We start from the raw sequence: 17160 nt of genomic DNA, 5'->3' as shown, positions 1-17160 counted from the left end.
CTTACCCTAAATTTATTGCATCAGGTACAATAATTCTGCATATTATGTAGTAAGAATTGTTTTCTAACTTCTCCATCGAAAGGGAGATTACTGGTATGATTTTAAAAACAATCAGAAATTAAAGCCTTTTTCAAATGAAAGTGAGCTAAGAAAAATACAAAAATCCCGGATACGCTCTTTGCTGCCTACTTATTTCATTATGTTAAGAAATATGTGTATCTTACAGAAAGCATTTTTTTTTTTTCAAATTCATATTCAGCCAAAAAATATGAATAAAAAAACTTTTTCATACAAAATTATCTTTTTTAATCCTACAGAGATTGTGAAACAAAGAAGGAAAATTTCCTATGAATTTTGCGAAGTTTCTTTCTAGTAATAATCAAGAAAAATAAATCTAATTTTTTTCTACCCTACTAAATATCACGAGCGTCCTAACTTCAAAAGCAATCTTGCTTGGAATCATTTAAGGACAAATTCGTGAAAAGTCTAGAATTATGTGTTTTAATCCAGAGAACGATAATTAAATAATTCTTCTAAATTTCTAGAAAAAATCTAGAAAAGCCAAACCAGAAATTTTTTTTGTAGCGAAACTACAATTCTAACATTTTCCTTGAACTTAACATGTACCCACAACTTGGGGCAAGAGGTAAACAGAGCCAAGTCTAGTTTTTGATACATCTTAGAGGCCATCAAGTGGATGGGGGGGGGGGTAGGTCCTATTTATTATGCATCTACAGGAAGGGCTTTTGTAACTTTTGACCAGATTTTCAAGTTAAGGGCTTTTGACTAAATTTTCAAGCTACTTTCCTAGTTGTTACTTATTATAAAATCACGGTTGAGTCTCTGCTGTGATTGTGGGAGGATAAGGTCCTAGATTCCTGTCATCAATGTATCTACCAGAGGAGACAGGTAAATCTTGACTAAACGTGATGGGAAAAGAGAGCTGTTATTTTAGTTACTTCTTTTTAACCGGACTTTGTTTTTAATTCTAAAGGAACGAAAGAGCGGGTTCGGGGGGGGGGGGGCACTAAATTATTGTCCTCAAGGCATCTAACCAAAGAGGCTGTTTGACTTCAATTTAACCTGATGGACATTATCTAACATGACTTTTGTCAAAGAGGAAATGCTAAAATCTAGTCATCAGAATCAGTAACAAGGAGTAGTTGGATCTTAATAAAATTTTGTGGGAAGTCAGATAAGTATCCCGATTGAGACTCCTGGGTTTTCAGATACAGTTCGTCCCCTGTAAGGGGTAGGGGTTCCTTAACTTACATGGTCTGGACATTTACCAGAAAAGATGGTAGAATATCAACCAAACTATTAGGAAGTCATCATCGTAACCTTAAGAGATTTTAGGGCATGGTAGCTTCTTATTTATGGTAGCTCCTGTTTGCTTTAGTTTTGTCTATTCCTCTTTTTCCATCTGAATAGACGGCCATGAATATTACCTTTTTGAAATAGTAAAACTACATGATTTGTCCCAAATGACTTTTTCAGAAACTTTTTATCATGGAAACTTATCCCTTTTTCTTTTCTTTTTGGACTAAATACAAACGACATATCAGCCTTTAGGAGGGTGGCAACCCGTTGTTAATTTTGGTAGCATGCGTTCATTTTACTTCTAACTTTATTGTTCTTTGTGTAACTCCCTAGATTGCTTTGGAAATATGTAACTCCATGCTTAATTGTGCTAAATTCTGTTGTTTTAAGTTTGACTCACTGTCCATCATAATTAATAAAAAATCTTCCGAAAAGAAGTTTTTCATACAAAAGTAAAACCTAAAACGAGGAGAAAGAAATTCATATAGCTGATCAAACTTCAAGCAAACAGAAATGACAATGAATGAATAAATGAAACCAAAAATGAACAGAAGTTAAAGTGAATAACCAAGTCGAAATAAAAAAACGAACAGAAATTACCACGAAAAATCTTATCACGATCGTGATTTTAACGAAATAGCCCATTTCCCCGATTCAAGCCCTTTGAATTGGAGACCTTTGTCTCATGTTACCTCCAGAGCCCTATTTTTGTACCCTTTGGTGGTTATGATCATGATGGCTATCTTGTTGACTGTTTTTGGGTAACTGGTGCGCCCGGTGTATAAAGAGCACAGGACACCACCCAGTAAGTTTTGCCACATAAAAAGAGCGCCAGATTTCTCTGAATTTACGACCGAAAGAGCGCTCTACCAACTTTCTTCCACTATCTATTTCATGACGAGGTAGGGGAAAACAAGAAAACATTCATTGGAGACTCGCCAGTCTTTACTAAGTCAACGCCATTGAGTGGACTATGTTTATAGACAAAGTCTAGTGACAAAGTGACATTTTGTTCCATTACGATTCAGTATACTCTGTCAGAATCTATACGAAAATACTTTTAGTATTACACAAGACTCAAGATAAATACCCAAGATTAGGAAAAAGATATAGTCACCAAATTTCTCCGAAAAATCTAATATTCTAGACCAATACGGCCAATAGATTTGTAACGCATCCAACAGACCTACTTCTGTTATATTACCTTTTGTTATCATTGCAGAAAATGCAGTGTAAAATAGGTTGTGCATTACGTTTTGAGAATAAAGATCATCCAGAGCCATTGCTGGCGCATAGGGCGTCGAATCAACATTTGAGCTGCTGGATCTTTTTTACATAGATAAGTAGCAAGCCTGTCACACAATCTTGTGGCAGCGGGGATCCATCCCGGGTCTCCGTTTTACGCACCAGAACATCAATCTACTATGCTACCATACGATACATGAAATAGGACAGTCGAATATCACCTAGGCTCAAGAATCGAGGAAAGTTTATGGGTTGTTATAAACCAGTTATTTTCACCAGAACATGAAGGCGCTATCTATATACAAATTACTTGAATTTAGAAGAACAAGAAGGAATTGATATAATTGACCACATATGAGTAATGTACAAACAGCAATAGTGTTGGAAGTTGTAATCTTTGTTTCAGAAGCCAAAAAGGTGAAAGTCTTTTAGTTCTGTCGCCTTCCTCCTTGCGTAAGAAAAAGAAACCTTCCACTTTTGGACGTTTTCATAATCCGTAAAATTGAAAAGTCCAGATAGCCTCTCGAGAAATAAATAGCAGCTGCTGACCAGTAGAAAGGGCCATAAATATATGTTCGTTGAAGGATTTTAAAGAGGTGTTACATTCTTTTGTAATAGTTACACCACAGATTTGATGGACTTTATACTATCGTAATAACCTCTTAAGAGGAATAGCCTCATGAGAAACAAATAGCAGTTGCTGATCCGTAGATAGGGCCATAAATATCTGTTCGTCGAGGGATTTTAAAGAGGTGTTGGATTTTTTTGCAACAGTTACCCCACAGATTTGATGGAGCTTGTACTATCATAATAACCTCTTGAGAGGAATAGCCTCTTGAGAAACAAATAGTAGGTGCTGATCAGTAGATAGGGCCATAAATATATGTTCGTCGAAGGATTTTAAAGAGGTGTTAGTTTTTTTTTCTTTGTAGAAGTTACCCCACAGTATTGATAGATTTTCTACTATCTTAAAAACAGGAAAGAAGAATGTGAAACTTCACTGAGGGATTCTAGACTACAGTACCAGACAATATTTTTTGGCATTTGTCCATAATCGTTATTCAAAATTGCAAAATATTTGGAAGATCAACGAATTCCCTTCAACGTCTTTTGAATAAATGTATAAGAAAACATTTTCAAAAAAGGCAAAGAAGATTATTGAAAAATAAAACTAGGAGAAATAAAGTCAAAAACTTAAGTCAGACTTAAAACGAATACAATTAGCAAAAGTAGCCCAATTCGAAGTAGTTCTACCAGCAGCTTAAACCCTCTAAAAAGCTAGCGTCATTTACAGTTTACTGAAAAGAATTTGCATTTTGAACATTGTTTTTTTTTCATTTGTCATAGCATCAATAACAACAAAAGATAGGGCTAGATATATATGGACGGAGGAAGTACCTCCTCGTAATCCGAAGCCCAATGCTACTTCCTAATAGCCTCAAAAGCTTGAAAGGGTAGCTACGAATAACCGTTATGAATAGCCAGAAAAATCTAGATTATTCATTTAAAGACTCTAGAGCAAGGCCATATATAATAGCTGGAGATCCTATTTCAGAGCTTACCCCTCAAATAAGATCTCTCAGCCCTATGCTAAACAATCAGCTCGAGGGACCAAACACTCTAAAGTTATTTGTTATATAATGTTATATAATATATAATAGCTTTATGGATTTAGGCAAAATATGGATTAGCAACCTCTCCCCGTCTCCCGAAAATCTTCAGGCAAAATTTTAACATAATTTTCATAGATCTACAAAATTTGAGTACAAAATATCCCACAAATAAAATTAATTCAAGTTGGTCTACTTACTTTAATTTTTAAGGAATGGTGATGAAGATATGGTTATTTATTACTAATATGGTTGTCATTTTTTTATTTGTGCTTATTTGTGCTTTATTTGTGCTTAGCAAAAAAGAGTGACTTCAGTCCAATGCTTCTAAGCGGTCACCAAGCACCGTAAATTATTTATCTTTGGGACAATTGAAGCATTGTTTAAAAGAGTTTGGAGATGGTATGCTAGTGATTACTCCTTTTCGTAAGAAAGCGCAAACAAAGTTTTTGAGATTTACATAAGAACAGACTTTTCTTGAGGAATTTAAATAAAAAAAAAACTAACGAAAAAGAAAACATTGTTAAGTTGAACAGCGTGAAGTTTGGTAGTTAGTATTTTACACATAATTATGCTAGTTTACAAAGCATCTTGTCATAATTAAGGCCCTCACTACCAATTATGATGCTTATACACTACAAATATGACCAGCATAAAAGTATATATACGTAAAATTTCTTCACTCTCTAGTTTGTTTTTTGAAAAAAAGAATATATATATTCTTGCGTTTTAGACATTTCTGAAATTACAAATCATACAGCTTTTAAATATACTTTCTTTATAGTTTATTCTGCGGTCAGGAAAATGAAAGTTATTTCAGATATTTCGTCTTGTTCTTTCCTTAACACCTATCTAACATCTACCTAACAAACAGTAGCTTAAAGATGGTTGTAAAATAATAATAAAAGCAGCAACTTACAAGTCAAGAGGATAGAAGAAAAGAACAAGATATTTCCCTTTGTAATCTTCTAAACTAATTTTCTTGAAACTGCCATCAACCACGGCCATTCCCTCAAAATGTGGTGCTTTGTCCTGAACTTGTGCAGCCAATAGCCGCTGAGCTGCGAAAATTAAATATGGCAATAAAATCAAATTAAGCTTCCCAAATTCCGTCAAAGAAGTTTTGGTGTACCAGAGAATTTTTCTCGAAAAAAATTCACACTAGGAATCTCAGTTTCTTGATTTCCAGTAAAACGTTGATTTCTGGATCAGGTACTTTACTTTGGTTGAGTCTCACCTCAAAACTGCCCTTTTTATACTCTTTGCATGTGAAATCCCAATTTGCAAAAACATATAATACAAATATTTGCCTTTTTTGTGAAATTAATCAGACAACTATCACTACTACTATTACTAACAACAACTTACAAAGCCACTAATTTAAAACAACTCACTAGCAGATTTCAGGGTGCCATAATTGAGGACCCTTGATGGAATGCATATTTCATATTTTTCAAATCAAACAAATCAGACTGTGAGTCTCTTTGAATGGACAACATAGTTTTCAAGGGGCAAATAAAATTATGGAAGATTTCTAAAAAGTATAAGTGCTATGCTAGGTAATCACTGGTAATCACTATTATGTATTCAGTATTATAACAAGTATTAGTCTGGGTAATCAGACTACGAGTCTCTTTGAATGGACAACATTGTTTTCTAGGGGAAAATAGAATTCTGGAAGATTTCTAAAAAGTATAAGTGTTAACACACATTCTATGTGTTATAAGCAAAGATAAGCATGCCAGGCTAAGGTTAGAGAATATTTGAATAACCTACTGAATTTCCTACCCCCTACTTTTTCTTTTTAATGAGTTCACCTATAACTGTGTCAATTTTTTGTAAGGTGACCCTAAAATAGATGAGCAGTGTATTTTTTTACCCCAATCAATCTCATAGAAGAAGCCTCCTAAATGCCTTACAGATTTTGTTAGGGAAAAATTAGCACTTCATTTAGTAGTCTTTCACACCATTTAATTGCAATTACAGGAACATACACTCACCTGTAGAGAAGTTTTTGCTAAAGTGTCTTCCAACTGCATTTGAAACAGCAAGTACCTAAAATATAATAAGTACAAAAATACAAATTTATACAATGAATATTGAATACAGTAACTGAATATTACTAATAATGACAAAAATATCAAACCCTTTAGGGTAAGAATATTTTTTCTTCAGGATAATATAGAAAAAACAACTTAATGGCACATTTTTCTTTTTTTTCCAGAGGGGGTCCCTCTGATCAAACTGAAGAGATAGAAGTCTTAAAAATTATACTCCTTACTAGAAGAAGGATAGGAACCTGTATGCACAGGCAAGGCTATTTAAAGGAAGAGAGGAGAAATTCTCCTGGGCCAAGATTTTTGGAAACAATTTTTTTTTTGTGCTTTACTAGAATATACTTTTTATTTCCAAATAAGCCATCAATTTTAGTAAACTGGATGAAAAATCAAGATCAAAAATGGATCTGCTGCTTTCAAATTGTTTGGGAATATTAATTTTAGGCCTACAATACAACCCAAAAATAAAGTTAAAGAGAGGACCAGGGGAATTCCTCACCAGTTGGAAAAAATTAGAAAACTATGATCTAAAAATACTTTTTTTTTATTTTTTTAAAACCACCGCAGAAAAATCCCTTATTTTAAGCAGAAAAGTCTCTGGCCTGACACAGAGATGGCCTCCCTAAACTGAATCTACTCTGATAATATTTACTGTCTGCAATTAGAAAATAATTGTACTTTGAGGTGTATAGCTGGGTGAGTTATAGATTGACATTACAATAAGCTAAAGATATTGAAAAAGGGTGATTATCAAGTGCTTCCATCTACAGGGCTTAATACCAAAACAATTGAAAAAATGGATAATACACTCTAAGATTTTGCTCAATCACATTCCATGTGAATAGAATGATGTCAAGAGTTCAAAATGAAATGTACCAGCAAAAGTAATGATACAAGAGAGCAAGCACCTTGTACCTTATACCTTTTGTCTGTAACTATGATCAAAAGTCAGTGGATGACAGAATGCCTAAATATGATGACTTGATATGTACATCTTGCATTTCGATGTCCCTGGTTTTGACCAAATCCAGAGGATTTGAATCAAAATCATTTGAAGGCCATTTGATCAAATTACTGGTTTTATCATCTTACTGCAAAACACAAAAAGAAGTAAATATTTATTAATAGGGTTATCCTTTTATTGTGGTCTAAACCAGGGCTTCTTAAACTTTTTTATATAGCGACCTCCTTCAAGCTTAGGAAATTTTAAATGACCCCCTCCTCCATATAATGCAATATATTTTAACCGTAGATGTAGATGTAATATCTTACTATTTTACAATGTAAATAAAATAACGATTAAAGAATACGTACCCATTCATTTCACATATATATAATTGGAAACGTTGACGGGATATCGGTCGCAATAAAACACAATAAATAGAATGACATAAAACTATATCTATATATTCAATAGAAAAAATAAACTTTTGTAACAATTTTATTAATAAAAACCATATTATTAACATCAAACAATATTAATGTGACGGATGTGATTGTTTATTTTTACATAAATAATTAAATCTAGGCTCAATTTGAGTTAGTGCAGATCGTAATAAATTTTCAACGTTTATTAAAGCTGAACGGTATTTTGATTTTATGTAAGTTAATCTGGAAAAGACTGATTCACATAAATATGTTGTACAAAATGGCAGTAATTTGTTCATTGCCATTCCCGATAGTAAGGGATATTCTGATTTGATTTCTATTCAAAATTCATGCACAGGCACTTGAGAAAATCTGAGTCGCAAGGTAGTATCACTTGTTAATTTGGCAAATTCTTCTTGTGCTTTTAAGTTTAAAAAATTAATTTCTTCCATTTCAATTGAGAATGGATTGCAAATTCATTGTTGTGTGTCGATATCATTGGGAAAATACCTATGCATGTAAACTTCCATATCCTTCAAATGATTAACTATAATTTTTGTTATAGGAGTATCTTTTTTTGAAATATTGTTACTAATTATATACTCGTCAGTAAATGGAAACATTTCGAGCGATCCACTTTCCACTCTGTTCTTCCATATAAGAATTTTTTTAACAAAGGCCCCAAGTTTATTTTTTAACATAAACATATTAACGCAGACTCCCTGCATTGATAAATTCATATCATCGATTTTATCAAAAATATCTGCCAAATAGCATAGCTTGAGAAGCCATAAATTATCGTGAAAATAATCGGCCAAATTAGAATTTTGCTCTGTTAGAAATATAAGAACTTCATCTTTTAAAGTCAATAATCGTTTCAAACTTCTACCTCTTGATTGTTAGCCACCTAACTTCAGCATGTAGCAATAAACTTGTATAATCCGAATCCACATCAATGCACAAATTTTTAAACAATCGACTATTAAGTGCTCGACTTTTAATAAAGTTAATGATTTTGACTGCATCAAAAAACACAGTGTTTAATTCTGGTGCAATTTTTTTAACAACAAGTGCCTCTCGGTGAATCATACAATGTGTAAATGTAATATGATCATTTCCAGCTTTAACAAATGCTGTAAAACCAAGATCTTGTCCAGTCATTGCTGCAGCACTGTCCATACACACACCAACACAATTTTTCCAATTTCATCCTTCTTTTTCAAAAAACTCATTTACTTTTTATATATATCTTTTCCACAAGTATGACCTCCCAGAGGACGACAAAACAGTATATCTTCATGAATGATTCCCTCATAAATATATCTTACAAACAGAAACAACTGTGCCATTTTTGAAATGTCTACGTCCAGTTGTATTGCAAACTTTGAGCTGTCTTTAAGCCTCATAAGAAGCTGTTGAAATTGATCATTGCTAATGTCTGAAATTCTTTTGGACAGAGTGTCATTTGATAATGGAATTTTACTAATTTCAGCAGCATACTGTTTTCCATGAACAATTTCAGACATTCTTATAGCTGCAGGTAGTAAAAGTTGCTCTCCAATAGTAAAAGGCTTTTTCGTTTTTGCTATCAAATACGAAACTTCATACGATGCCAATAGATATTTATCATTCAAAGTAACATACTTCTCCAAAATGTTCTTTTCTTTATTTGATGTTTGCAAAAGATGCTCAAAATATTCTATTAGATTTTTTGATAACGTTGCATGTTTAGTATTCAAATGTCGTTGCAGTTTTGACGGTTTCATGCTTCTGCAGCCAAAAATTCTTTGCATATTAAGCACACTGGTTGTTCTTCATTGTTGTGAGAAGAGCATGTGATGCCATACTGCAAATATGATTTGTCATCTTTTCTTTTTTTTTTTGTTTTGCTAGAAGTCGGATTTGAAGCACTGCAACTTGGTTGTGACGGCATGGCAGACTTATTAGTTGGAATTTTAATTAGCCATTTATCCATGATGGTTAAATAATAATAAATAATTAAACAAAATATATTTGAACTTTAACGTAATAATTAAAAACACCAACTGAAAATTACACAGTAAATACACACATGTCACTACAAAGACAAAGCTGAGTCCAAACTGAAGTGCAAACAGTATGTGTAAGCTGTAGGGCAATGTGGCGTCTGGGTACTTTTGTATACTAATTTTAAAATTTTATTTATAATGATTGAAAAGTATTAGATCTTTGCGACCCCCTTTCAGTAGTCTCACGACCCCCCTGGGGGTCGCGACCCACAGTTTAAGAAGCCCTGGTCTAAACTATGCGCTGCAAGGTGTTTTCTGACATTTGTCTCTAATTGTTCTCTGTTTCTAAGACTTGGAAGGTTGTATTGATGATAGGTCCTAAATTTAGCAAAAACAATTTGTTCATTAGTGTTTGTCTTAGTCTGCTTTTCTTTGACTCAGCCCCCTGGAATCCTAATCTTGTTTTGAATTTCTGGGCACCTCTTATTCTAATTGTAAAAAAAAAAATTTGTGTATTATTGACCCATCCCAAAATTTATGGTTACCAATCACCCCCTTCTTGTCCAAATGTCTTGTGGAAGTGGCAACTTTTTTTTTGAATGCTTAAAAAAATTCATCAAATTGTGCTAAAAGACAGTATATTAAGTTTGTTTGAAATAGCAGAGGCTACCAAAATATCAAAACAGTGGGTGAGTAATAACCTAAGTAATATTTTCGGCTTGAGCAAGGTCTGTACAGAATTTGTGCCAAGTTTGCTATATTGTTTAAGCAGGAAGTTGCCACTCTACCTTAAAAATGCTGATAAATTTTTTAAATGTTGTATAACCATGGATAAGATAATAAACCAGCACTACAATGTGTAAAACAAATCATGATTAAAAAAGTACATTGCACAAGGCAAAGAAGGTTTGGTGAATAGCTATTTTGAGGGATTCAATGAATTACATTATACAACACTGCTCCTACTACTAACAATTCAAAGCAGTACCAAGTTACCTGAGTACCAAGTTACCAAGTTACCTGCATATGCCCTCTTCCACTCCTATCTATGCAAAGTTTCACTCTTTTCTCCTCCCCTAAAGCTTCAATTTCCTTTAAATACTTTCTTATGACTTCTCCAAATCCTGTTTGGGGTGACTTACTTATGATTTAGCCCCAGACAGACAGACAAAAAGAACAAATTGGGCAAGCCTCATCTATAAAAGATGGGCCATCTATCTCAAACTTCCTCTCGTTCTTGCCCTAGAAAGTGGGATCAAACCACAGTTTTGTCAAGCTTTTTGTTACATATACATTTAGTCAAACAAGTATCTAAAACTATTCTTAACAATTCCTTGATAAATAATAAACAAATCCTCTTCAATCTTTTGAAGCACCCATAGTTCAGAGCCATATATGTCTACTGTTGTTACTATGACTTCCACTATTCCAATCTTAGTTTGCAAACTTATCTTCATATTATTTAAACTTTTTTCAACTACAAACAAGCCTGTACCTTGATTACTGTATTGTTTACATCTTTGCTGCACTCACCATCTTTATTAGTAATACTGTCCAAGTCAGTGAAGTTATCCACTTGGTCAAATTCTGGTTATCTAGTATCAACTCTCTCCTCTTATTAAAGTAATTAAACCATAAATAGAAAGCAGTTCTAACCAAAAAAAGCAATTACCAAATAATTATAGCTTAGCAGCCTATCATTAAGTTAAACAGTTTTTGAGCTATGTACATGAAAGTTTGAGGAATGGCATCTATCCTTGCTTCCATTCTTGCATGGCTATAGACAACCTCTAAAAAAATTTATCAATATACTGTGATGAGTAAAACAGTGCACCTACAATACCTTCCTCAAATAACAACAAAACTTTCCATGTAAAACAAGGTCATCTGGCAAGAGGTTCAATAACCAATGGCCCCTATTAACAAAACTAAAAACTCCTATGCATTGTTCAGATGTTGCTAGGTAAATTTAATGCACTGATGTGTAATCTGATACCTTTAAAATTGAAATACTGATTTTGGATTTATACTATCACTAAAATAGATAATACAGTAAGTTTTAATAAGGTCAGACCAATTCTATCTGAATTCTAAGCTTGACAATTCTAGTGACCTCATCTATATTTGATATGGTATCTTATATGGTGCACCTTTCATGCTCAGTTAACAGATTTGATATCCAAAGGTTCTTTTTAATCCTTATCTACACCTTACAATCCTTTTTCTGAAGTCAATTGGTGCTATTGCCCAAGATGCTGTATTAGTTTTACTAATGTAATTATGAAAGCAGTTTGAGCTACAGTTCAAGCTAATGACACTTCTCCTAAGACTATGATTGTCAAAAAGCAATGATACCTAGTAAATGACATGATCCCACTGCTGCCACCTATATAAACAAGTTTCTCAATTCCTAGGTGCCAGAATACACTAGATCTGTGAAGCATCTATAAAGTAATCATTTTGATCAGCTTGATTCTGCAGTTAATTCAGGGTTGATGCTTGCTAAATAGACTTGATTAGGGTAAATAGCCATACTTCAAATTTAACCCTATTCTAGGTAATATTGGGACAGCCTTGGACAGTTTTTGGCTAAAATTTGGTTTATGGCAGCACTGGTAATAATTAAACAACCCTATTTTCACCAGTTTATAGCAACTTAGGACAAGGTGGCCACTTAATTATTTATTAAGTATTGTCAAATTAAATGGCATTTTTTCTTGTATATATATATATACATCTTTACACTCCTTTTCTTTGGCTTGCTACATGAGCTTATGTAAATATTGAAGAAGTAGTGCATTAGGAATAGCATTTGGACCTAGAATAAAGCACAGTTGCAACTAGTTTTTGACTTAGCATATATTCATCTCAGGCTATAGATAAAAATTGGATTTATAGCAACATTAGTAAATGCCAAGATCTTATTTTTAACTATGTTGTGACATCATTTGGACATGTTTCAGTCAAATGTTAATATGATTTAGACAATAGATGAACAGAAACCTGAACATAAGACAATAGAATGAAACATAGAATGAACATAGACAATAGAAACCTAGAATAAAGACAATAGTTGAATAGTTGAACTGAAGTTAGTTGACAATAGTGAATAGTGACAGTTGAAGGTAGTGACAATAGTTGAATAGTTGAACTGTAGTTGAATAGTTGAACTTGATTGCTGCATTCTCTGAACTCATTTTAAAGCTTGTTGGATAAACACCTCAAAGATGAGATTTACAGCTAATTAAAATTAACAAAGTTGTAATTTATACACATAGACATCAATAAAAAAGGCTCTATTCCCAGTGCCCTGCAAAAACTTGACAAACTAATAGAAAATTCAAAAATTACAATCTTGAAAATCACAGTCTTCATTCAGTCTTTGACCTATATGGATGAAAACCAGTTTATATTGGTTGGTTAACTTACAGAGGATTATTGTTTGGATATTTATTTCATTGCGCAACTATTGAATTTGTGTACAATGCTATATAGTGCTGTGAACAATTTGCTTTTGATAATTGGATAATTAACATCGTGTACGCAACTATTTAAGTTGTGTAACGTGCTGTGAACAATTTGCTTTGAATAATTGGATTTTGGATAATTAAAATTGTGTACGCAACTTCTGAATATATATCTTGTGAGTATTGCTACCTGATTTGCTATTGCTTTTACTGACAACTATTGTGGCCCCGCCCACGAATTTTGATGAAATTTGATCATTTCACCGGATGATGCCAGGTGAAAGACTTGTCTTGAATCCCGTGTTGAATTTCATTTCACGGGCTAGAAATGCAGGTTGTTCAGCTGATAATATTGTAAAAATTGCTTGCGATTTTTTCAAAGGAGATATGTTAATTGAAGCAAAGAAGATTTTGTGGGCTGACGCCTCTATTACTAGGGTAACTGAGCGCCCCAAAGTGACTGATAATGTTAGTGATATGGTTCGAGCCTTTGATCTTTGTGATGAGAAAAAGATCAGCCTACCTCAGTATCTGATTTTCGAGCCAGATCAGGTCCCATGTGTGCCAGGGGAGACAACAGCTACGTTAACTCGAAAGGTTAATGAACTCTACATGGAATTTAAAAGCTTCGCTGAGCACCATAAAGCAAGGTCAGTCGTGCAAACTATTCCTGATATGAAACCTCCCCCACCCGCAAAACCGTCCTATTCAGTTATTGTGAAAAATCCACCAAAAAACTTGAATAATCCTGACGCTCGAAAAGATTTCCTGGATAAAGCTTGTGGGGGTGTCAGTTCAAGCATAGTTGTTTTGAGGCCTAGGAGGGATGCATGGCAAGTAGTTCTGTCGGACAAGGGTGCCGCCAATACTTTGGCAGATGCATTAAGCAAAGGAGACCAATCCATTAATGCTAAAGTGAAGAGTCCTGCCTTTTTCGGTATAGTACGCCGAGTGCCTGACGGAACATCTAAAAGTGACCTATGCGATCTCGCTAATAACTGTATAGAAGTTGTTCAGTTAGGAAGTACGAGGTCTTTTCGATTAAAGTTTGAGTCACGTGACCACCTAAACTATGCCACTGAGAATCCCCTTGTTATTGGTTACGAGCGTCTACCTATAACTGAGTACAAGTTTTTGCCTACCCAGTGCTACAAATGCCAGTGCTACGGCCATACTGCAAATAACTGTAAAGCTTCCCCGAGATACTCTAAATGCGCTGGTGACCACCAGAACTCCAAAGAAAACCCATGTCAACTTGTCATGAAATGTGCTCTCTGTGGCTCCTCCGACCACCCCTGTTATTCGTATAAATGTCCAGAAGCACAGAAACTACTGCTTAAGAAATGAACAGTCAAACAAACACAAGTACAAGTACTTTACAAGATTTTACGTTTCTTAATAATTTGTCACTGTGCAATAATGTTGTTTTTAATTATTACGATGACCAAAATAATCTGTCCACCAACACCTTAGCTAGCCCCGATAGCCCTTTAAACCAAATTAACTGTAAATATCTCGACACTTTTGATTTTGTGAAAAATGTGAAACCTAAGCTAATGGAAGAGACCAAACTTAATGTAATTTGCTTTAATATCAGAAGCATACGGGATAAGTGGGCTAATTTTAAAGATTTAATTTTAACAAATGGTTACTGCCCTTTCGACGTAATTGGAATAACGGAGACGTGGCTTTCAGAAATTGATGATACTAATGAATTTTCCCTCACTGGCTTTCAAGCTATTCATATTGAAAGAAAATTAACCAAGTCCTCTGGTGGCATTTCTCTTTACATCCGATCAAGTCTAAAATTCACCAGACTATTAGATTGTGAATTCTTGTTCTCGCAACCTATAAATAATAGATGCGTTTATTCAATAATCGTCGACATAAGTGTAGACGAGAATTCTTTTATTTTTTCGTTATTTTATAAACCACCCTCATTTCCGACACCTTTCTTTTGTAATCAGTTTGATGATTTTTCTAGTTTTATTAATTTACCACAAAAGAAGGCAATAGTTTTTGGGGACTTCAATTGTAATTTATTAAATGTTAGCAATAACAATGATAGTGATACCTTCTTTGAAACATTTACCTCAAGTGGTCTTCTTCCCACAATCCTTTTTCCTACTAGAGTTGATCCCATGAGGTCTACCGCTACTTTAATTGATAACATTTTTGTATCCACTTCCCTGGGAAACCACCTGTCCTCCAAAATAATATTTTCTGACCTGTCAGATCACTTTCCAATCTATCTTTCCTTACCCTCCCTATCAGCTACTCAACCCCGTAGAACTAATACCCCTACGTCTAATAGAATATATAATACTGTGAATATGAACCGGTTCACGGATTGTTTGAAATCCTTCGACTGGTCCAAGACTTTGGATTGTCAGGATGTTAATTCAGCCACAAGTAGTTTTACACAGGGATTGAGTGATCTTATTAGTTCAACCTTTCCAGTTCGTAAATCGAACCGAAAAACTACCCATATACGCCCCTGGATGTCAAATAGCCTGATAATCTCTTCATACCGAAAAAATGACCTATATAAGTTAGCTTGCAAAACCAGTAGCGTTATTGACCTGACTAATTATAAAAAATACAAAAACATATATACCAAACTCATCCGGGAAGCAAAGAAAAATTATTATTATTCAAAAATCTCTCACTGCAAAGGGAACTTGCAAAAAATTTGGTCTACAATAAATGAAATCCTTTCAAAAAAAAGGAATTCAAGATCTGTTCCTATTAACCTTAGGGACATCAGTGGCAGATTAATTGACCCAATTTTAGTACCGGATGCTTTTAATAATTATTTCACTAATATTCCAAATGCTAACTCCTGTTCCTTCTCACAATCAGTACACCATAGTAAGAATCCCAGATCCATGTTTTTCTCTCCAACTGATCGCAAAGAGGTGCTTCAAGTTATCGAATCTCTCTCTAATAGTAGTACACCTGACTTCTTTGGCATAAGTAATAAGCTTCTTAGGACCGTATCTTCCTATATTTGTGAACCCATTGTGCACATAGCAAACCTGTCTATGACCAATGGAGTCTTCCCAGAAATATTTAAATCAGCAATTGTTATCCCGATTCATAAAAAAGGCGATCCGTCTGAGATAAGTAATTATCGTCCAATCTCACTTCTCCCAGTTATATCTAAGGTGCTCGAGAGAATTATATTCCGACGTCTTTCTCCCTTTGTATTTGGGAATCATTCATCAGATTCGTTGATTTCTCCTCATCAATATGGCTTCCGTGCCAAATTTTCAACTGCTCATGCACTAATAGACGCCACACAGTTTATACGTTCCCAACTTGACCTTAAAAATACTGTATTGGGCTTATTTCTGGATTTTTCAAAGGCCTTTGACATGGTTGATCACTGTGTTTTATTAAGTAAACTCAATAACCTAGGGATTCGCGGAGTTCCTTTCTCATGGTTCGGCTCTTATCTCTCTGGTAGAGTACAGAGTGTGAGACTGGGCGGGGTGTCTTCACATCCCCTACCTGTCCGGAGGGGCGTCCCACAGGGCTCTGTTCTTGGTCCAATACTTTTCCTCCTTTATATTAATGATTTGATTACGGACCTGGGCCCATCAGTGCACCCAGTACTTTTTGCTGATGATAGCAACTTTTTCATCACCGGTCCTAATTTACCATCCGTCGTCACCTCTACTCAAACCCTTCTGAATAGAGTACAGGAGTGGTGTCTCGTTAACTGCATGACCATTAACAGCAAGAAAAGTCAGGTGGTATTATTTCAAACCCCTTACAAAAAAAATGAAGTTCAGCCAGCACTTGGCCTAAAATATTCTACTAATCTCCTCCCGCAGGTCGAAGTTGCCAAGTTTCTTGGTGTCCACATAGACTCCTGCCTATCATTTGCAACACATGTGTCCTATATCAGAGCCATAATTTTGCGACAGGTAAGTATAATTAATCGTGTGAATTATTTTCTTCCTCCCGATATCCTTGTCACCCTTTATTATTCTTTTATTTACCCATACATCTCATACTGCGGATCTGTATGGGGCAATACTTATCCTTCAGTTACCAATAAATTAAAATCTGCTCAAAACCGTGCCGTCAAAGCAGTTTT

General features: G+C 34.4%; 1 protein-coding gene across 1 annotated transcript in view; it reads right to left on the bottom strand.

The window, feature by feature from the left end:
* LOC136024858 (peroxiredoxin-like) overlaps window positions 1–17160 on the bottom strand; it is a 31636-nt gene that overhangs the window by 11056 nt on the left and 3420 nt on the right. Inside the window, exons 2-3 of the mRNA XM_065700371.1 lie at window positions 6176–6230; window positions 5095–5236 (exon numbers count right to left, since the gene is read on the bottom strand). Coding sequence (XP_065556443.1) covers window positions 5095–5236; window positions 6176–6230 — 197 coding nt within the window. The remainder of the gene's footprint in view (window positions 1–5094; window positions 5237–6175; window positions 6231–17160) is intronic.

Source organism: Artemia franciscana, chromosome 3, assembly GCF_032884065.1.
Source record: "Artemia franciscana chromosome 3, ASM3288406v1, whole genome shotgun sequence".
Taxonomy (NCBI): domain Eukaryota; kingdom Metazoa; phylum Arthropoda; class Branchiopoda; order Anostraca; family Artemiidae; genus Artemia; species Artemia franciscana.
The sequence above is the reverse complement of the archived record's forward strand: the minus strand, read 5'-3'. Positions and strand labels throughout refer to the sequence as shown.